Source organism: Danio aesculapii, chromosome 16 (assembly GCF_903798145.1).
Source record: "Danio aesculapii chromosome 16, fDanAes4.1, whole genome shotgun sequence".
NCBI lineage: Eukaryota > Metazoa > Chordata > Actinopteri > Cypriniformes > Danionidae > Danio > Danio aesculapii.
Window position 1 is genome coordinate 36,326,783 of NC_079450.1, and position 21,252 is coordinate 36,348,034.

Genomic DNA, 21,252 nt, shown 5'->3' on the forward strand with positions numbered 1-21,252 from the left:
TTAAAGATCTTGGCTGTAAACCTGTCAAGCTATCAAAAAAGTATTCTATTATGGGCTCTATGCACAGCTAGAGTTTTAAAGCCAATGATAAACTTCCGGTGAAAGCTTAATGTGACTATTTTAATTTCCACAAGGTTGTTTTTACAGCATCGATGTTGTAATGTAATTACAATACATTCAGTTAAATAGACTTAAGCATTCATTTAGTTGTTCAAGTGTGAAATGAGATGAAATACCGTTGTAACCACTAGAGCCGTCAGTAGCAACAGGCTATCGCAGAAATGCCATTGAAAATTCTGGGGTAAAATAAACGGTCATATTTTAAAGACATGGCGGGGGGAAATAGAATTTAATGCAGTACTTATTGTCCGATCTTAGACCCACTTCATATTGTATATCTAACAGGCAGTGAAGATTTTTAAAGAAATCAGATCTTAAACATGATAATTTTGTAATGGAAAGACAGTTCACTGGAAGCCCTTGGGCTGTCTGGCTGAAAATTAAAAGTCTGTGAGCATCTAGCCCATTGGCCACAAGATAAGAAACAAAACAAAACAATAAGCCAAAATATTGTTCACAATGTGATTGCACTTCAGAGTTTAAGACCACCAAACGAATCCAACTAGTTTTTACTATGACTCCAGAATAAGATTAATGTGCATTTTCTTCAATCTAACGTGAATGGGGTCTAAAACATTTGGATATGGTTAAAATTTGACCAATTCCAGAGGTAGTCAAAAACCCATTAGGTCGGCTGGCTTTCATAGCATAGATGCTCATATCAGCTAATAATTGTTAAGCAGTTAAAAAAACATCTGAATGCATGTTAATGAAAGGTAGAAACACTAATGTGCGTCTTGGTTATAAAACGTCTACTTCTGATCCGGGGTTGTTTCCCAAACAACAGCGTAACTCGCAGCTGAACAATCATAGTACGGTGCATCATTTGGAAAAAGAACGATGTAGTGTCGAGTGTTTCCCAAAAAACGTAGTTTCTCTGTCGCAGATCCATTATTTGAACCACATTAGTTATAACGTAAAGCGCCAATAATGATGCTCTAAACGGGGTGGAGTAACAACTTCTTTAGAGAAGAACCCCATGATTTCTTTGTGCAAATTATATTGTTTTACACGCACACACATTAAAAAAATCCAATATTAGTTTTGGTAAAAAATTCACTCGTTTTCCAATTTTTTCCAATTGAAATATATGTAAATAGCACATATAGGGCCTGGGTTTCCTTTACAAATATTATTGATAACATAACATATTCTATTATAAAACATAAAATCATTTACAAAGCTAACACGTATTCTAATATCATATATATAAATCATATAAATAAATAAATAATGAGGCGATTTATTAGGAAATTAATTTTAATATTTATTATTTATTAGGAAATGAAAAAAATTCCACTTTGATAATAATATTAATAAAATTAATGATGATGATGATTATAATGATGATTATTAATATTATTATTATTAAATAGGATATTGTTTATATATTTTTTAAAAGTCTACTTTTACAATTTGACACATGTAAACCACTGCAGAAATGTTCTAACCAACAGGGCCATGTCATATACACTACAGATACTTAAGAAATAATCTACTATAAACTAAAAGCATTAACGTATGCTATGTTTTTTTGTTTTCACAAGCTTTAGGGACGTAACATAAATTGTGCTTTTAAATAATAGGTCACCTATAGCTTTCGTCATGAGGCTGTGTTCAAAATGACAAAAATGTTTTCAAAGTGCACTGCGAAGGGAGCGCTAAAACTGAACTTTAAAAATGCTTTGAAAGCAAACTACACTTAGTGTTGACTTTAAATGTTTTTTTTTTTAATAATTCCAAGTTTAAATGTTCTAAACGAATAGGGCATGGGAGGCATAACTGGGAATAGAACACAGCCAGGAGCTATGTTTCTAACTACAGCTCCAGAGGAGTAGTTGCAAGCATACAAGTTTGCGACGTAGTTTGCGAATGTTCATTGGAACGATGGATTTGGAAAACACCAAATCAACAAACTATGTTTGTAACGATGAAACGTGCGACCTTAGTTGGCTAATGATGGTTTTCGGAAACGCACCCCAGATCACCAAAAACACATGCTATAACAAGTTAGGGCTGGGTGATATGACAAAAGTCTCATATCCTGATAACAATTTATCACAATTTAGAACCATTTATGTAAATTTAACCAATTAATAGTTTTTATATACAGTTAAAGTCAGAATTATTAGCCCCCTTTAAATAGTTTTTTCTTTTTTAAATATTTCCCAAATGATGTTTAACAGAGCAGGGAAATGTTCACAGTATGTCTGATAATATTATTTCTTCTGGAGAAAGTCTTATTGGTTTCATTTTGGCTAGAATAAAAACAGTTTTTAATTAAAAAAAAAAAAACATTTTAAGGTCAAAATTATTAGCCCCTTCAAGCTATATTTTTTCGTTAGTCTACAGAACAAACCACCGTTATACAATAACTTGCCTAATTACCCTGACCTGCCTAGTTAACCTAATTAACCTAGTTAAGCCTTTAAATGTCACTTTAAGCTGTATAGAAGTGTCTTGAAAAATATCTAGAAAAATATAATTTACTGTCATCATGGCAAAGATAAAATAAATCAGTTATTAGAAATGAGTTATTAAAACTATTATGTTTAGAAATGTGTTGAAAACATCTTCTCTCTGTTAAACAGAAATTGAGTAAAAAATAAACAGGGGGGCTAATAATTCTGACTTCAACTGTATATCAAGCACAGGTAAAGGACAAAGTTTTTTACATATTGAAGTATATACTCAGATATGTACTTATTCAAATGCACTATTTCTTACTTTATTTAGTACTACAGCACAAATGTTTGATTAAAAATGTAAAAATACAAAACAAATATTAATAAAACATAAAACCTAATGACTGCAGGTCCAAATAAAACATATCGCTAAATACAGTGTAAAATGTAAGCACTATACTTTCAAGACTGCAACATTTTCATAATGCTGTTCTTTATTTTTCTGTCTACATCTAATAATGGCATGTAAAATTGTGCTCATACAAATTATGAAAAAGTATTACTGTAAACAATGTATTTTGTGACTCCACTAATTAATGACAGAGCATAATATGAAACAATAGACTAATTATTTCATCCATATAATATACTGTATATGTAAGAATGTTATTTAAAAATAAAATAATTGTCCTTTACATCATGCACTATTAGCAGTTGTAATCTATAAGTAAGTACCTGTATGAGGTAGGTGACCCTAGTGAGCAGGTTTTTGAGGGTGACTCTTGTCTGCTTTAGGCCAGTCTGAGAAGGGGAATATGTGACCGTTTCTCCGCACCATGAGCACAAGCTGGGTGGTGTGTTGGTGGCAGAGGGGCAGATTCGGCAAACCACCCCATACCAGACATCAGTCCGGCCACCCATATCTGCAGGAGGCCTCCAGCGCAGAGACACTCCTCCCTCTGAGCTCTCGTACTCCCAGGACAGAGCAAGCGGCGCTGATGGAGAACCTGACAACACACACACACGCTAATCATTACCTTCTATAAACCACAACAGACCTGGAGGAGTTTGGTTAATATGTGGGTTAATGACAAATGAGTGAGCATGAGAAAGAAACAGAACATCTTTTTAGGAATACCACTTGTTGGGCTGCATGATATTGGAAAAAAACTGAGACTGTGATATTTTGTTTGTCTGGGATATACATTGCAGTATGAATATAATTTCTCAAGATAACTCTATTTTAAAATAATTAAACATTTTAGATTGATTTGGATTATTTTCTAGGGCAGCAAATTAGAAGCACAAAATCCCTGACAAAAGTCTTGTTGCTTATCTATTTTGTAGAAACACCTGCTATTATCCTGACTTTCAATTATCAATTGGTGTTAGAAATAGCTCAAATGATGTTTAATGCACTGAAATTAATTAGTTTCACTGAAATAAAGATTTATCATTTAATCAAGACAGAAAGGTCAAATTTTGGCAACACAAAAGTTTTGTCGCCTATACAGAAGTGAACAAATTTACTGCAAATACAAATAAAGTAGTGCTGCTGAGAGATCCAAATTTAATATCTTGTATGACTGTTTGGCAAGGATTCATACAATTTATTGATGAAGTCATCAGGAGTAGCAAAGAAAGCAGCCTTGCATGCCTCCCAGATCAATATTATTTGGTTTCATCTTCCATGCTTCCTCTTTCAATCTACCCCACATACGCTCAATGATGTTCATGTCTGGTGACTTGGATGGCCAATCCTGGAGCATCTTGATCTTCTTTGCCTTGAGAAACATTGATGTGGAGATGAAAGTATGCTACGAAGCTCCATCCTGCTACAGAATTTGCCCTCTTTTATGGTTGGGAATATAAGAGGTAGCTAAGATTTCTTGGTATTTTAGACTATTGATGTTTCCTTCCACTATGCAGATCTCTCGCACACCCCCATACTAAATGTAGACCATGATTTTTCCGCCACTAAATTTCACTGTTTTCTGGGTGAATCTTAAATCCACGCTGGCTCCAATAGGTCTCCTGCAATATTTGCGGCGACTGTGGCGTAATTCAACCAAAGATTAATCTGAAAAATCCACCTTCTGCCACTTTTCCAGCGTCCATCCTTTTAGCAGGCTGTGGGTCTTGGCAAATGCCACATGTTTTTTCAATTGTCTTTTCTTTAGTGCTGGCTTCTGGACACTGATTTGGTCATTAGGCCATTGAGAGACAGAATCCAAAATACTAATCTGGTTGACACAGGGACTTCAGGTGACTAGGTCTCGTGAAGCTCTGCTGCAGTGGAAAATGGGCTGGCCTTGGATTTTTGAACCAACAAACGCGGTCCACTGGAGCAGTTGCCTTGTGGGGTCCACCCGACCTAGGCTTGTCAAAAACGTCTCCAGTTTCTTCAAATCTTTTTTTATCCTCTGTACTTGACGCTGAGACACATTCTGTGGTCTTTAGTCTCTTGATAATCAACACTTTAGTCTCAGGGTGAAACTTAATATTTGCAGGTTTAGTTGCAGTTGATGTGAAGGTCTAGTGTACTAAAGGTCTTTTTATACACACCTGAGACCTAATTGACTCATTATTATTCACAGGTGAAGCTCAAATGACAAGGGAACAACACTTATATCTTTGCAAAAATTGACTCAATGGGCTTTACCAGATAGGGAATATTAGAATACGTGTTGACAGTTTCGTTTTGCACTGAAACATTACTACAAAAGCTGTTAGGATAAAAGAAGCCATTTCTTGTAAAAAAGATCTTGATTAGAAATATATTTCAGCGGCACTTCAGGTCAATTTGTACACAAGCGACAAGATTTTTGTGAGGGACTGTAGATGAATAAAACTGAACGATACAAATAAAACAAATGGTTTTCTGTGGAATCTAACAGTATTGAGGTAGACAAATTCAACAATCATATGTAAAATAACACAATAGTTTATATTGTATAAATAATTCAATACATTTAAACTTTGTTAAGCTTCAAACTTTAGAAATTCTTGGTTTAAATCTGCTTTAAATCGCTTTAAATCTATCCACAAATCACATGTTCTGAACTGTGGTGGCTAGTCATTAGAACCACAACTCGACTCAACATTGCAGATGAGATTCAGATTGCAGATGAGATTCATTAAAATCCTGTAATGTGACAATTGCAGATTAACACCAGGGTTTCTACAGGTTTCATCAAGTCAAATTTAAGACCCTTTTAAGACCATTAAGAATGAAATTTAGACTTATGCAGGGTTAAGATTTTATCATGAGGAATGGTGTAATTGATTTTATTTTTGTTTCCTGATTAAGGACTTTTATTTTGGGGAATTTGTGTAAAAATGTCAAACAGCTGTTGTGAATTTTCTCTTTGCAATAAAAAAACTTAAATATAAAAAATAAGGTTTTATTGACATATATTGTTGGTGATTGGATGGATGTCGGTCAATTGAGTATAGCTTTACTTGGACAAAGCAAAATTAAGACATGTTTAAAATTATTTAAGGCCTACAACATGATATTTCCGCGAATTTAAGACTTTTCAAGGCCTAAAAATTAAGTTTTTAAATTTAAGACATTTTAAGACTATTTACAACCCAGTGGACACCCTGTGCACATGGATATATCTGTAAAAAACCTGCTGAAACAATACAATGTGCAGCCCTAATTTGTGTTAATGTTTCTTTCATGTGGTATGAAACACTTTAGAACCATTTTAAATCCAAATAACCCTTGAAACTTATTGAATTTGTTTATCACAATGACACAATTTTTATTATTTGTATACTACTACTACTACTACTACTACTAATAATAATAATAAAAATAATAATAATTTTTTAAAAATAAAATAATAATAATAATAATAATAATAATAATAATAATAATAATAATAATAATAATAATAATAATAATAATAATAATAATTACTATTATAATTACTATTATAATTATAATTATTATTATTAATTAATAATTATCAAGTTTTGGGGGAGTCACACCTCATGACATTGTACAACCAACCTTGCTATAAATATGTCACAAGCCTCTGTGAATGTCGTTTTATGATATCATTTCCTGTTCTATTTTTTTGCTGAATGTTGGTTACATGCAGAAAATGTCCTGATATATGTCCTGATTTGGCAAAAAAAAAGACTATATGGTGAAATCAATTTGTTAAATCACATCCCCCTGATAATAAACAGAAAACATCTCAAAGCACACAATATGCTTTTCATTTTTTAAAATAGCTTTTTTTTTTAAAATGTGAAATTCTACAAAGTAATAAAATAAAATAAATCAGAAATGAGTACCTACAATTTAATTAAATTTTATTTTTTTTGTTTTATAATTTTTTCATGTGGGAGTCAGGATTCAAATTACATGAATGATGGATATTATCTCACTATTCAATGTAAACTGACATGTTTTAAAAATGTTCAATAAAAATGTATTTAAAAAAAAAAAAAGAAAGCAATGTGTACCTTTAGGGTTACAACTGCATATTAGTAAAAACATTTAAAAATACAATCATGGCCCCGTTTCAGAAAGGAGGTTAAGTGAAAGCTTAAAAAGAGTATATTGTGATAAATCCAATTATCTGTAGTGATAATTGGATTTATCACAATGTAAACCCTGAAATGAGAGAAACTCTGGGTTTTCCATTTCAAAAAGGCAAGTTTGTCAACTCGAGAAAGAATGGTAAGTCTAGCCTGTTTCTGAAAGAGAGGTAACTTTTATTCAGAGTCAGTTATCATGGCAATTTACTCTGTGAACCTAACCTGGTCAGGAGCAGGATTTATTCTCTAAACTCTGAGTTTCTGTTGGTCTCCTCTCCCCCTTTTTTAAAGATGAAGCGGTATTTCCAACACAATCTCATGGCAATTCATAACTTTTTGATTTACTGGCTAATTCGTATGAATTTGTACGATCTAATTCGAACAATTTAGTACGATTTGCTTATCCCCCAATGATGGTTGGGTTTAGGGGTGGGGTTAGGGCCACGCATCCTTTTTAAAAATCGTACAATTTCGTACGACTGAACTCGTACAAATTCGTACAAATTAGCCACTAAACTGACAAAACGTAAAATACTTACGTTTTCTCATGAGATCAGGCTGGTATTTCTCACCTTATAGCCTTAGTCATTCATTGCCTACAACATTTCAGTCACACAAAGAACAAAGTTACAAGAATGGCTTGTCCTTTTTTGAGAAAATTACAAGTAGATTCAATACCAAAGTTTTTACTGCTTACATTCTAAATTTCATATCAACCTCTTTCACTTGAATGTTCTCTTAAACTGAATAAGTGGGAACCTTAAATGAAACATTTACACTGAACATTGAGTTAAGGTTATATGCATTCTTGTTTTGTCAAATTTGTTGTATCTAAAATAACTTCAAAGTCACGGCCAATTCCCCACTTTTTAAAGTGAAAAGTCAAGTGAAAAGACATTCCATTACTTATTTTTTTATTATTCTTAAATCTATAAGTCGCGGTGTGTACAGTTAACTCTGAATTAGTATATTCAGACTTGATTGACCCAACTCAGATCAACTGTTCTGTAACTGAAAACTCTGAGTTGGTTGAACCTCCTTACTGAAACAGGCCCCATGTGTCTTAATCATTCCTTACACTGTAAAAAATGCAGGGTTCCACACAATTCATTCATGTTGTCCCAACACAAATCGATTAAGTTAACTTAACACTTTTAACAAATTGAACATAAAAAAATGAGGTTGTCCCAATGAAATGTCAAGAATTGTAATTTTAATTTGAAATTTTAATTAAGTAGTTTGAACAGGTTTCTATTTTTATTATTTCTTTAAGGGCACACATTGCTAAGGTATAAATATGCATCTAGCAGGGGTAGTTAAGCTGCCCCTTTATATTTCTATAAATATGAAATACATTTTCTCTTGTCCACTGTAAAAATATGATAAAAGACAACAATATATATACATACACACTGTGCATCTGCTCTTCTGATTTCATTTGTAATATAGTGATAGAAATCTCTGCAGTGCTTGTTTTTCTCTCCAAATCCTCACGTCTCTTGTCCGGGTTTGTTTTCACAGGGATGCTTTAAAATGTATTCTAATTGTCTCCTCTTTTCCCTTCTAATCCGTATTAGCAGTGTTTACTGGAATGTTTTCAAGGTAGGTAAACACATTATTTGTTATCTGTAAATGACGGAGAACACTTTGGAGTATTATAACTGAATGCTCCAGTTAGTAAACAGTTTTGATTAAGGTTACGTGTGTTACATACTAAAGAGATATATTGCTGCAGAAATAATCACATTTTTATGATTACTCGAGGTCTGTTAAATGTTTTTTATTAAAGCACTGAAGATTTTATCTTTTCTTTTAATGTTCAATTGTTGAAGGGTGAGTAAATCAAAAGCATAGTTCACCCCACAATGATTTAATCAACATTCATTTGTTCTGGAAAAGTTTGTTTCTGCTTAACACAAAATAACATACTTCATAAAATATTGGAAACTTGTAGCTATTGACGTCTATAGTATTTTTTCCTATTATGGATGTCAGTGGCTACTAGTTTCCAACAGAAGTTACTCCTGTAAGCATGATCATTGGGTATAAGATATAGAGTGTAAAAATGTTAGATTCTCCACAAAAACTTAAAACCTGTATAGGAATGTTTCCTCCTTGTCCAGTTTCTCTCCAAAGTTACAATTACACCTTTGTAGTTGCTTAAAAAAGAGCCTTTGATGTATATTTTAATCCTCTCACTCTTCAATGCAAGGATGTTTTTTCAGCAGTTTCTTGTTGTTGTTCTTTTATCTTCATGTTATGTTTTGTTTTTGTTTATACTGGAAAAGGTGGCCTGATCATTGTTGCAACCTTGTGGACAAACTAAGCAGTTCAAAAGCAGATAAGCAAACTCTACGTACACTACACAACATTTCATGATCAGAACAGCATGTGTGACATTAAAAAAGACAAGATTGTGCATGCTGCTTATTATGTCCTTTGGTTTTATTTTGCAGCTAGGCACCCATCATTAAGTTACAAATGACTGGCGTTACAAAAAAATTCATGCAGCCTGTGGACTTTACATCATTTTAATTTCCTGTTAAAGAAAAACTGGTTCATTTAAATTGAAAAAAAATCTGTGAATGTATGCATAGTTTATGTGGTTGCTCTTGTTTATGTATTTATTTTTATCAAGTTTCGTTACACTGTAAAAAGCGATTAGTTACTTGTAAAAAGTGAGTAAAAAAAGCAACAATTTGATTACACGTATAAAACTCAGAAAACCCATTGATTTTAAACCTTTAGATCAGGGGTGCCCAAACTCAGTTCTGAAGGGCCGGTGTCCTGTAGATTTAAGCTCCAACTTGGCTCAACACACCTGCAGAGTTGTTTCTAGAAAGCCCAGTAAGAGCTTGATTAGCTAGCCCAGGTGTGTCTGGGGTTAGAATTAAACTTTGCAAGAAACCGGCCCTCCAGGGCCGAGTTTGGGCACCCCTGATTGAGATAAAAAAATAATAATAATAAAAATAATAATAAAAATAAAATAAAATAAAACAAAATAAAATAAAATTATATATATGTGTGTGTGTGTGTGTGTGTGTGTGTGTGTGTAAATACAGTGCTCAGCATATATGAGTACACCCCTTACAAATCTGTCATTTAAATTAATATTTTCTATAGGAAGCTTTACAATACTATATTTGTGCATATACATTAGATCAGTCAGTACTGAGGCCAAATCTGGAGCTCATCTGACAAAATAACTTATGATAACGGTCAAAAACATTGGTAGCCCAAATTTATGTTATTGACAAATATTAAATAAAAAAAAGCAAAAAGCAAAAATTAAGAAAAACAAAAAAAATTATAAAACTTTATAAAATATTGTTGAAATTTTGTAGTGTGTATTTTTTTTTACAATATTTTGCATGAATTTAAATGTGTTGTCTTTTTATTTCTAAAGTATTAACTAAAATATTATTTTAATAAATATTTCCATTTATTAAATCTGTTTTGTTCAAATGCACTAAAATATATGACCTATATTTACTTATAAATTAATAAAAATATTCATTTGCAAATGGGGTGTACTCAATTATGCTTAGCACTGTATAAATATACATATATATATATATATATTTATATATACATATATAATACAGTTAACAGAGGAATAAATAAACAACTATAATAATAGTACTTTAAAACCCAAAGTGTACTTCAGTTTTTGGTGTTTCTGGGAAAATATGCAATATTGTTTTTGAGTACTACAATAACAAGTTTTTTTGCAATATAACATATAGGGAGTATAAGAAAATTTCTATATTTTTGTATTCCCTATTATCATACTAAAATAGATAATAACTAGTAATAGATATTTTTCTGATCTAATTAAAGTTCAGACTTTAAAACATTATGAATGGCTGAAAACCTTAGCAGATAATCAGATATTTTTCACTGTTGCCATTGAACTCAGTTGTTTCAAAGACTCTAGAATACCCAAAATATGTCACTCGTGTAGTTTTGAATGAGGGAAAATGTAACGGTCAATGTGGCGAATGAAGCCGCGCCTACTAGTACAGGAGCCAATCATCTATCACTATAGACTTAAGTTTCTCTGGAGGAGAAGCTCGGAACAAACGTTTGCTTTTACAACAGTTTTTGCGGTCAACAAACATTTTTGAATCTCAGCAAATATTTGCTTCACAAACACAAACGGAGGAGATTCCCCATCAAGACCAAGATGTGAATTACTTCAGGAGAGCAGCATGATCTGATGAAGCATTATTTAGAGGATGATCATGTGTAACACTGCTATAAAGGTTGGAGTCATGATCTCATTTTTTATTTATTTTTTCAAGTGCGCATGCGCTTTAGCTCAGACACCCTGAAAATGCAGATTTTGTTTGATTTGGGATGTTTAGAAACAAAACTCAGAAACAAAAGACAGTTGTTGTTTAATTTTATTGGTGATTCCAAATATGTAATTTAATTGTAAGCTTGGTAAACAGTTTTGGGGAATTTGATGTTTCCCCATTCAGACAGAATGGCCGAGCATACTGCCCGAGAGGCGTTTTAAAGATGGTTGCTGAGTGAAATGACTTGCCTTAAAGGGACTTTCATATATATATATATATATATATATATATATATATATATATATATATATATATATATGAATGTACATTTTGTATAAAATTATAATTTGTCAACAAAATGATCATTACACATTCACATTTAAAATAATGACAGATGAGGCTTTATTTCCAACTCCACAATTGGAGCTTTAATACTATTATTATGACATTGGCTAGAAGAGATTTAAAAATAAACACTAATGGAAGGAGTAGAAACAACCAAAGTCCCTTTAAGGCAAGTAATTTCACTCGGCAACCATCTTTAAAACGCCTCTCGGGCAATATGCTCGGCCATTCTGTCTGAATGGGGAAACATCAAATTTTCCAAAACAAAGCAAAACATATTTGGAATTACCAATAAAATTAATCAACAACTGTCTCGTAAATTTCATGTCTAAATGTTCGAATCAAACTAAATCTGCATTTTTTTCAGGGTGCCCAAGCTAATGGCCATGTGCACTTGGAAAAAGAAAAAAGATCACAGCACTAACCTCATTTATAGCAGTGTTACCCATCAACATCCTCTGAATAATGCTTCATCAGATCACACTGATCTTCTGAAGAAATTCACAACTCGGTCTTGATGGCGAATCTCCTCCAGAAATGACATTGACTCTTTGTTTGTGGGGAGTTTGAGTAATTCTTGTCATGTGATGCGCATTTACATGTACCTCGCGTACATTTCATACAGAAAATGAAACCAAAAACTTTTGTCTTAAAGTGCACTTGGTTCATTTAAAAGTAGAGATTTCAAGTTTTATCAGGATATATTTTTTATGTCTGTGAAGCAAATATTCGCTGAGAGTGTGTTTGTTGACCGCAAAAACTGTTGTAAAAGCAAACGTTTGTTCCGAGCTTCTCCTCCAGAGAAACGTCAGTCTGTAGTGATAGATGATTGGCTCCTGTACTAGTAGGCGCGGCCACATTGACCATCGTCACATTGACCGTTACATTTCCCCCCATTCAAAACTACACGAGTGACATGTTTTGTGTATTCTAGAGTCTTTGAAACAACTGAGTTCAATGGCAACAGTGAAAAATATCTGATTATCTGCTAAGGTTTTCAGCCATTCATAATGTTTTAAAGTCTGAACTTTAATTAGATCAGAAAAATATCTATTACTAGTTATTTTCTATTTTAGTATGATAATAGGGAATACAAAAATATAGAAATAACATATAGGGAGTATAGGAAAATATTGCAAAAATACTTGTTATTGTAGTACTCAAAAACAATATTGCATTATTTTCCCAGAAACATCTAAAAATAAAGTACACTTTGGCTTTTGAAGTACAATTATTATAGTTGTTTATTTATTCCTCTGTTAACTGTTTCCTCTTCTTACACACAGCCGGTTGCTCTCTTACTTGTGCAGGCGGTGGTGTTGGCATCAGCTGGTGCGCGGTAATATCCACTTCGACACTCGCAAACTTTAGCCCCTTCTGAACTGGTCCTGCTGTTAGCCGGGCACTCTGTGCATGAAACCGAGCCGGCCACGGGTTTATAGGAGCCGATAGGGCACACTGTTGAGAGGAGAGAAAGGAAAAACATGACAATCATGGCACACCATGCACTCAAGCTGTTCAGAAAGTGTCAGATTCCTCCTTTGGAAATGTGTCAATTACACCAGGAATTGGATGCCGAGTATACAGAAGGGGAATATAACGATCCAACTGGATGTAATGGCTGGCAAATTAAATGTAAACTGTTGCGAAGGAAACTGGAATACAATTTGTTTCAGACGCACTCAATTAGTGGGTGCAAATTTAATAAGCCTGGCTTACTGTTCTCTCTTGATTTATTTAGCCACATGTATAATTAGTAAGAAAACAAAGACCAAAAACATTGTTAGAAGGGAAGCGCTCGGCCTGATTGCTGTTATTCTGACAGCATGATTTATGAGGAATTGTTTCTAGTTTCGTAACACTGCGAAATGAGATATAAAGCTGTGTGAACCAAGGTTACTATAGTTTAGAATTTTTATAGTTTATATTTTGATACTTTTTTAAATGTTCTATTATTTAAGTTCGGTTTCAGTTAGCTCCATTGATGGTTTTGCTGTTTGTGAACACATTTCTATTGAGTTTTTATATATTTATTTTCTGTTTCAGTAATTATAGTTAAGTAAAGCATGCAGTGTTGACCAAAGTAAAGTTTAGTGTTTGCACAGCTTACATTAACTCTTGTGCAAACCTCTAAGTCCTAAAAATAAAATAATTGAACAGACACTGAAGCAAAAACACAAATATGACGGTAACACTTTAGTTTAGGTCACAACACATGCTATTAACTACTGGCTTATTACCTGCCTGTTATTAAGATATTAACTCTTAATTAGTAGTTACTAATTAACTTCTCCACAATGGACGTCCAGCTTTCTCCAGCCTCCAACGCCTAGACTGCAGCCCTGCACAAGTTTGGCTATAGGGTAAATGGTCGTGCCCAACAGAGCCTGGTTGCTCTTTAGGTTTTTTTTCCTTCACTTTCGTCAATTGGTGACGTTTGTTCCTCGCCGCTGGCTTGCATGGTTTGGGACTTACGGAGCTGCACATTGATGGATTTGCTCTTCAGTGTTTGGACTTTCAGCAGTGAAAATTAAGCCACACTGAACTGAACTTAAACTGAACTTCAACTCTGAAAACTGGACAGAAACAGTTTCAATTTACTAGAACTTCAATGTTAAGCTGCTTTGACACAATCTACATTGTAATAGCGCTATAGAAATAAAGATGAATGGAATTGAAAATAAAGATCTTATTCTGCATCCATAGCCAAAAACTAAACCCAACTTCTAAGTAATTATTAATATACACCTAATTAGCAGCTTATTAAACTAGTGTTAGTTAATGGTTTGTTAATGCAGTGAATTGTGGACCTAAACTAAAGTGTTACCAATGCAAATTAAACAAATAAACTTAAAAAAAGATTAGGTATTGTGAAGAAATGATTAGAAATATGTTCATACTAAAGATAATATTTGTACAATTTTTTGGCAGATGAAGCAAAGATAAAATACATGTTTTATGTACAAGATGTTTTTATTTGATATATAATAATGTGCTTGACTGATGTGTTTGGCTTTAAAGGCACCATCTCAAGCTATTTCTTCAAACAGCCGCAGATCAAATTTTTCAGAACAGTAATAATTCTGAAAATTATAATATTTTTGCTCATTTTTATTTCTGTTCAGATTTTTCAGTGAGTGTTGAACAATTCTAGCATTATAGATGTGATATTTGCAGTAAAATCTCAAAACATAAATTCACATAGAAAGTATACGTTAATATTATATTGAAACATCTGTTTATATCTTCCAAAACTACAAACCACAGAGTTATGCGTTCAGAATAATATCTGTAAACATTTCTTTAGGTTTTAAATGAGGAAAATAAACACGCGTTATGGATGTGACCAAAAGAAATGCGAGTTTACAGTATACAACATACTTTGTAGAAATTCTGTCAATTAAACTGCACAACCCAAATAAAACAATGCTAATCAAAAGTAGACTCACTATAGAACAAAAAACATTGATTTTATTTCATTTTACAATTGTGCATTTATGAGGAAAAAGCTTCGTTATGGATATGACAGATGTGAAATTGCTACAAGTGTGTCTTAGGTAAATCAAAAATAATTTGAAACATTTGTTGACAATAGTTTGAAAATATTGACTACGTTTACATGGACATCAGTAATCGAATTATTTAACTTAAAGAGCCCATATTATGGGTTTTTGAAAATGCCCTTCCATGTAGTGTGTAACATAGCTCTAAGTGAAGTGAAATGTCCAGCTAAGGCTTAAATCTGTAAGTGTACAGTGTTTAAAACTATTGATTCATCTATAAAAGAGTCGACTCATAGTGCTTCAAACGAGTCATCTTGATAACGAGACATTAGGTGTTTCGTGATGACGCGGCTACGAAACACAAGTAGTTGCGCGCGCAAACCTGGGACATTTGAAACCTGCGGCCCCGCCCACTAACAGAAAAAAAGTCCCACACACACACACAGAGAGACGCACACAGACACGGTCGAATGAAGTCACGCTGTGCAGATGGATATTATTGACAGTCTAATCAAAGATGAAACCTCAGCAAAATAGCCCAGCCGTGAGCAGATCGAGTGCTTCTGGAAATTACATGCTTAAAAAGAAGACTTCATCAGTTTGTTAAAGGAAGGATCAGTGCATCATGAATCAGTTTCTTCCCCCATTTCACAAGTGTAACTATGTGCGATTAAAGTTGTTGCCTCGTTTACTCTAGCTTGCAAATTATGCATTTAGTTGTGTTTTGTTACTTGTAACTGCATGTACTGTATCAGGTTAACTCTTTATTTTCTCATATCGCATGTAAAGCCACGTTGAAAACGCGACGCGTGCCGCTTTGTTTACAGATCGCCAGCTATTCCTACACACATGCAACGGTCAAGTTTCAAAATATTTCAGCTCAGATTCAAGGGAGCTGTCTAAATTGCACCCAGCAAGCTGAACTGGCACTCTAGTCTAGGCGAACGGTGAGTGTGTGTGTGTGTGTGTGTGTGTGTGTGTGTGTTGCACAGGGGCCGGTTCAGCAAGCGTAACTGCCGCTCTAGGTTAAGGACGATCACACCGCCCTCAATCCGAAAGTGAAAACGAAAGTGACCCATTAGCAACGTGAGGACCTGGGGGTGTCGCAGATATAACCGAGGACGCGGGTGGTGAGGGAGGTGTCGCGGACGTCTCCCTCTCTATTGGTGTTGTGTCTTCTAAGGAGGAGGAGGAGGTGTTTGTGTGTGTGTGTGTGTCTGTGTAAAAAGAGCAGGTGACGGGCTCCTCGCCAGTTCTTGGAGTTTTTGATCAATAAAATAGTTAGTCGTCTGTTTTTTTTAAGTGCATCGTCTGTATTTACATTCACCCACTGGCAGCCAAAATCCACACCTTACACTATGAAGAGTGTGTGCACTGTGACTACTTTTATATTGTTGATTAGCAGCTGGGCATTTCACTCTGTCTCGCGCTGAAGGCTGTCAGTTTCGACCAATCACAGCAGGCTGTCATCGGTCCAATTAGCGTATATTAGCTTCGCGCTGAGGAGGGGTTTGGGTACAAATGAATCGCTGAACGAATCATATGGGAGTCGCTGAGATAATTAGGTAAAAATAAATGCAGATTATAAGACCATGAAAGTGTTGTTTGACCTTGCATGCATATTAGACTGTTGTTGGAGACCCTTACAACCTAAATATGACCCTATTTCATGTATAATATGGGCTCTTTAATCTGAATAAGCCAATAGTATGATTAAGGTGTTTACACAAGTTGCTTTTTGAATATTCCTTTCATCATCCCATTTTACATGTTATAGCACATAATTCGATTAATGTAATCGCGTCACCATGCTATCCACATTTCCACCAAAGTTTCATGTAATTTTGGGTGTTTCATTTTTAATTTGTCGACTTTAACGGCATTTTGGCTCTTTCACTTTCATTCAGGAACATTTCATGCATGTCCCCTATGACAAAAGAGATATTGGATGGGAATATGAGCTGCTGGAAGAGTGTCGTTTTAATGGAATTTGATACCGCACGCTGTATGGGGAAAAAAAAAACTGTACTGTATGTGTCTGATCCTTCACTGACTTGATAGATACAGAGAATACTGTCAAACAGCCGTGTGCATAGACTATCCTGTCCCAAAATGCGGTAAAAATCCTACACAATGGTAATAGTTTGATTAAGATGTTTACATGTCTGTACTGCCCTTCAATAATGCTGCTCCACATGTCTTAATTCGACTTCTGTTTAGTTTGATTATGACTTTAGTCGGATTACGGTAATCAAAAATGACTGTTTACATGGTAGACTCTTAATCAGAGTATTGTCTTAATAATATTAAAATCAGATTACTGCTGTCTGTGTAAACATACTCATTTTGACATTTTTGAGTATCTTCGCAGCACTGTAAAACACAAGCACACACAAAAAACCTTGGTTTCGCTATTTTTTGGAATTGCTCTGCTGTTAGCTTCATTTAGTTTGTCATTTATTGTGAATATTACATTTTATTGCAGTTAACAAAAATTATGTTGACCAATTCGAACATTCGATCCATTACATCATTTAAAGTCTTTAGGCAAACTTTGTTATCATATTTTACTTTGGATTGTACTCGTTTTTCCTGAGGATGTTATTATTTATTTGGTGATTGATTCACTGATCTGTATATGGTTTTCCAACGTGTATATATACACATATGTGTGTATGTATACTTCTTCACCCCCCCCCCTTTTATTTTTTATTAATTTAATTTATTTATTTATTTATTTATTTATTTATAAATTTTTTCATGTCATGTTTATTGAATGTTGTGCAAGTTTTGTTCTGTCCTTTGGTGTTATTATTATGTGATTGTGATTAATTGTGGGACCCCCTTGAAAATGAGATGGAACATCTCAAAGGGTTTATCCCTATGAATTAATGTTAATATATCAATAGTTTCAGTTTTAGTTTACTAAAATAACATTGTTGTGAATCACTTTTTTTTTGCTATTTTTGCTGCTTGTTCAAATAACTTATTTAAAATTAGCTGAAACAATACAGTTATTGAGTTTTTTTAGAGACAACTTAATAATTTTGTGTTCATTCAACTTGGTAAAATTCATTAGGTTAACTTCATAAATTTGCGTTGAGACAAGATGAAAGTGTTGTGTGTAACTCAGCATTTTGTTTACAGTGGATGATATCCCTGATACAACCCTGTGACCTCTGATTGGCTGTTAATTTAAGTCCTTTGCAAGAAACACCGCTTCATTGGACCGCTGCACTGGATATAATTACAGTATATGCCGGGCAGCTGTGAAACATGTCAACTTTCATTGGAGATTGATTGTGACCCAGCTTGAAGCTCGGCAACGACCTCTATCCTTTTAATTGTGCGGCCAAAGAACAAACCACAACAAACGCAATATGAGGTACCACGGCCAATCAATATGTTTGCATAACATCACACCGAAACATCCAGTGCATCTGCTGAGTCACAGAAGAGCCCGTATTGTGATTCGGTGAAGCGCTGAAAACTTGTGACACTATTATAATTACGGCTCAGTTGCCATTTTATTCTTGTCAGCTTTGAAATCCGGCTTCGAGAAAGGTCAGGCATGTATAACACTTTCAGCAACAAAGAGAGAAAAAGAGAGAGAGGAAGAGGGGAAGAAAGAGATTTCAGCTTTTCAGAAAGCTAAAAGGATTTTTATGTTCTCGCTTGTCTGTCAGATTTGATATTAGCTCCCAAACACTGCTGCGAGAAGTGAGAGAAGACGAATGAAAGATGGGTCAAAGTGTGAGAAAAGAAACAGCATTGTCCATCTATCTTTGATGTGGCTGGATTATATTATCCAGTGCCTGCTGTGACAAAAGATATGTTTTAGCTACAAAGCTTCCTCACTCCTCAGACATCTCCAACACCGTTTAACACTCGCTCTTTTCTGTTGTCGGTCCCCGTTCAAAAGCTCATCTGCCAATCGCAGCCTCTCATTGATGCCCACAAGGCATCTAGTTTCCTCATAAAAGTAATTTAATATGTCTGTGGCTGTTATTAACTGGCCCAGATTTCTTATCAATTAATGAGACGGCAGTGAATTGATTCAGATGTTGATCTACTGAAGACACAAAAAATATATGTTCTTATCACAGCTCACACAAAAAAGAAAATTTCCACACCATTTATTTACACGCAAGGGGTTGTAAACGTTTATAGTTTCTTTTGTAGGAATGGGTTTTAAAACACAGTGGTTCGAACAGTAGTTCTGCCGAATGACTAAAAAGTTATCAGTATTGATGGTAAAAAACTGTACATTCTAGTCAAACCATTCTTCTGCAATCTTATACCAAAAACTGAAATAAGGGCAGTATTAATAGCCATAAATGTGGGAGAGCGTTGATATTATGTGATTGTATTGTATTGCAATCTGGAGCAATTAAATATTGATGTTAAATCAAAAGTAATTCACAAATACTTGAAAATGAAATGATTTAATGACAATAATTCTCTATGGTTACAACTGAATTAAGTACAAATAACTGTATAAAATGTTAAAATAAGAAATGATAAAAACATATGATATAAATTGTACCCAGCTTAAATTGTACCTCAGGCCCTGAGGTTAGCTTGATTGTAGTAGAGTTAGAGAAGTTGGACTCCAGAGGAAGAGAGGAGCAGAGCAGGAAAGCAGACCAGGAAAAGAGCGGCCAGGAAAAGACCCAGAGCAGCATTTTACCACCTATTTTGTATCTTTCTTGACCATATGACTAAAGCCCAAATGCTGAGACATTCAAACTGATCAATCAACATGTGACCACATAGTAAAACCCCCAAAGTCCACATACCAGGCCCTGATCTTATCAGTATCTGCCTTTGAAGTCAGTATGGACCTTCTTGAATAAAAAAAACATGTTTTGTCACAAAACAATGAAGGTCAATGACTGTTTTTAAAACATTCTTATAACATTTTTATAAGAACTTTTTAAACATCTTTATAACTTTTTATAACATTTTGTATATAAAAGAAAAAAGAAACTCAATGAGGAGAATGAGTGACTGATGGCAGAATTAGCACTTTGGGGTGTGTTCCATTTATTTACACTTTGGAATTGATTTATGGCATCTTGATCTTTGCTCTGAAAACTTTTGATTTTGAAAACTTCATAAAAAAAATACACTTCTTATTTTTAGTGGTTTTATACTCTGTATTGTATAAAGCCTCATTAACACTACGAGCGACTCGCAGCGGAAAAAAAAACGACCATTCATTTAAATGGAGAGTGAGTGACTTCCGGCAACTTCCATCTACGCAAGCGACAGAGACCACTGGCGACCAGGGGGGCGTGTTGAGTGACGCGACAAAGTTGAGAATCCTTCAACTTTATGCAAATGAAGAGTGACAGATAATAGGAAGACCAGTAGGGCTCACGTGATCCTCTCAGCTCGCTCACACAGACCTGTGTTTGCAGCAGATGGCCATCCAGAGTCACAGGCAGCTACAAAGTCGCTGCTAGTGTGAATGAGGCATAAGAAATAAATACATCCGCAGAATATAACAGAAAAAAATGACCCTGGCAGGGCTTTTTCACTGTAACTTTTATGACTAGCCCAGACTATATATAATTTCAGACGACAAAAATGTCAATAAAATGTCAGTTAGTTAAAAAGTCACTTTGTTAAGTTCTTAAATCAATGGGTTATATGCACAGCTAGTGTTTTTTAGTCACCAATAAACTTCCGATGAAAGGTTAATGTGACTACTTTAAATTTTATAATGCTACTTTTACAGCATTGACGTATTAATGTAATTAAAATATATTCAGTTAAATAAACTTACGCATTCATTTAGTTGTTCAAGCATAAAATGAGAGGAAAGACTGCATAAGCACTAACGTCGTCAGTAGAAGCAGGCTAGCGCAGAAACTCCGTTAAAATACTGGGGTAAAATAAATGTCCATATTTTAAAGACATTGCTGGGAAAAATGTAATTTAATGCCGTCCTTCTTGTCCGGTGTGAGACTCACTTTATATCGTATATTAATCAGGCAGTGAAGATCATTGATTTTT

General features: G+C 34.2%; 1 protein-coding gene across 1 annotated transcript in view; it reads right to left on the reverse strand.

The window, feature by feature from the left end:
- Positions 1-21,252, reverse strand: part of ephb6 (eph receptor B6) — a 116,062-nt gene that overhangs the window by 25,218 nt on the left and 69,592 nt on the right. Inside the window, exons 6-7 of the mRNA XM_056475285.1 lie at positions 13,031-13,186; positions 3,261-3,532 (exon numbers count right to left, since the gene is read on the reverse strand). Coding sequence (XP_056331260.1) covers positions 3,261-3,532; positions 13,031-13,186 — 428 coding nt within the window. The remainder of the gene's footprint in view (positions 1-3,260; positions 3,533-13,030; positions 13,187-21,252) is intronic.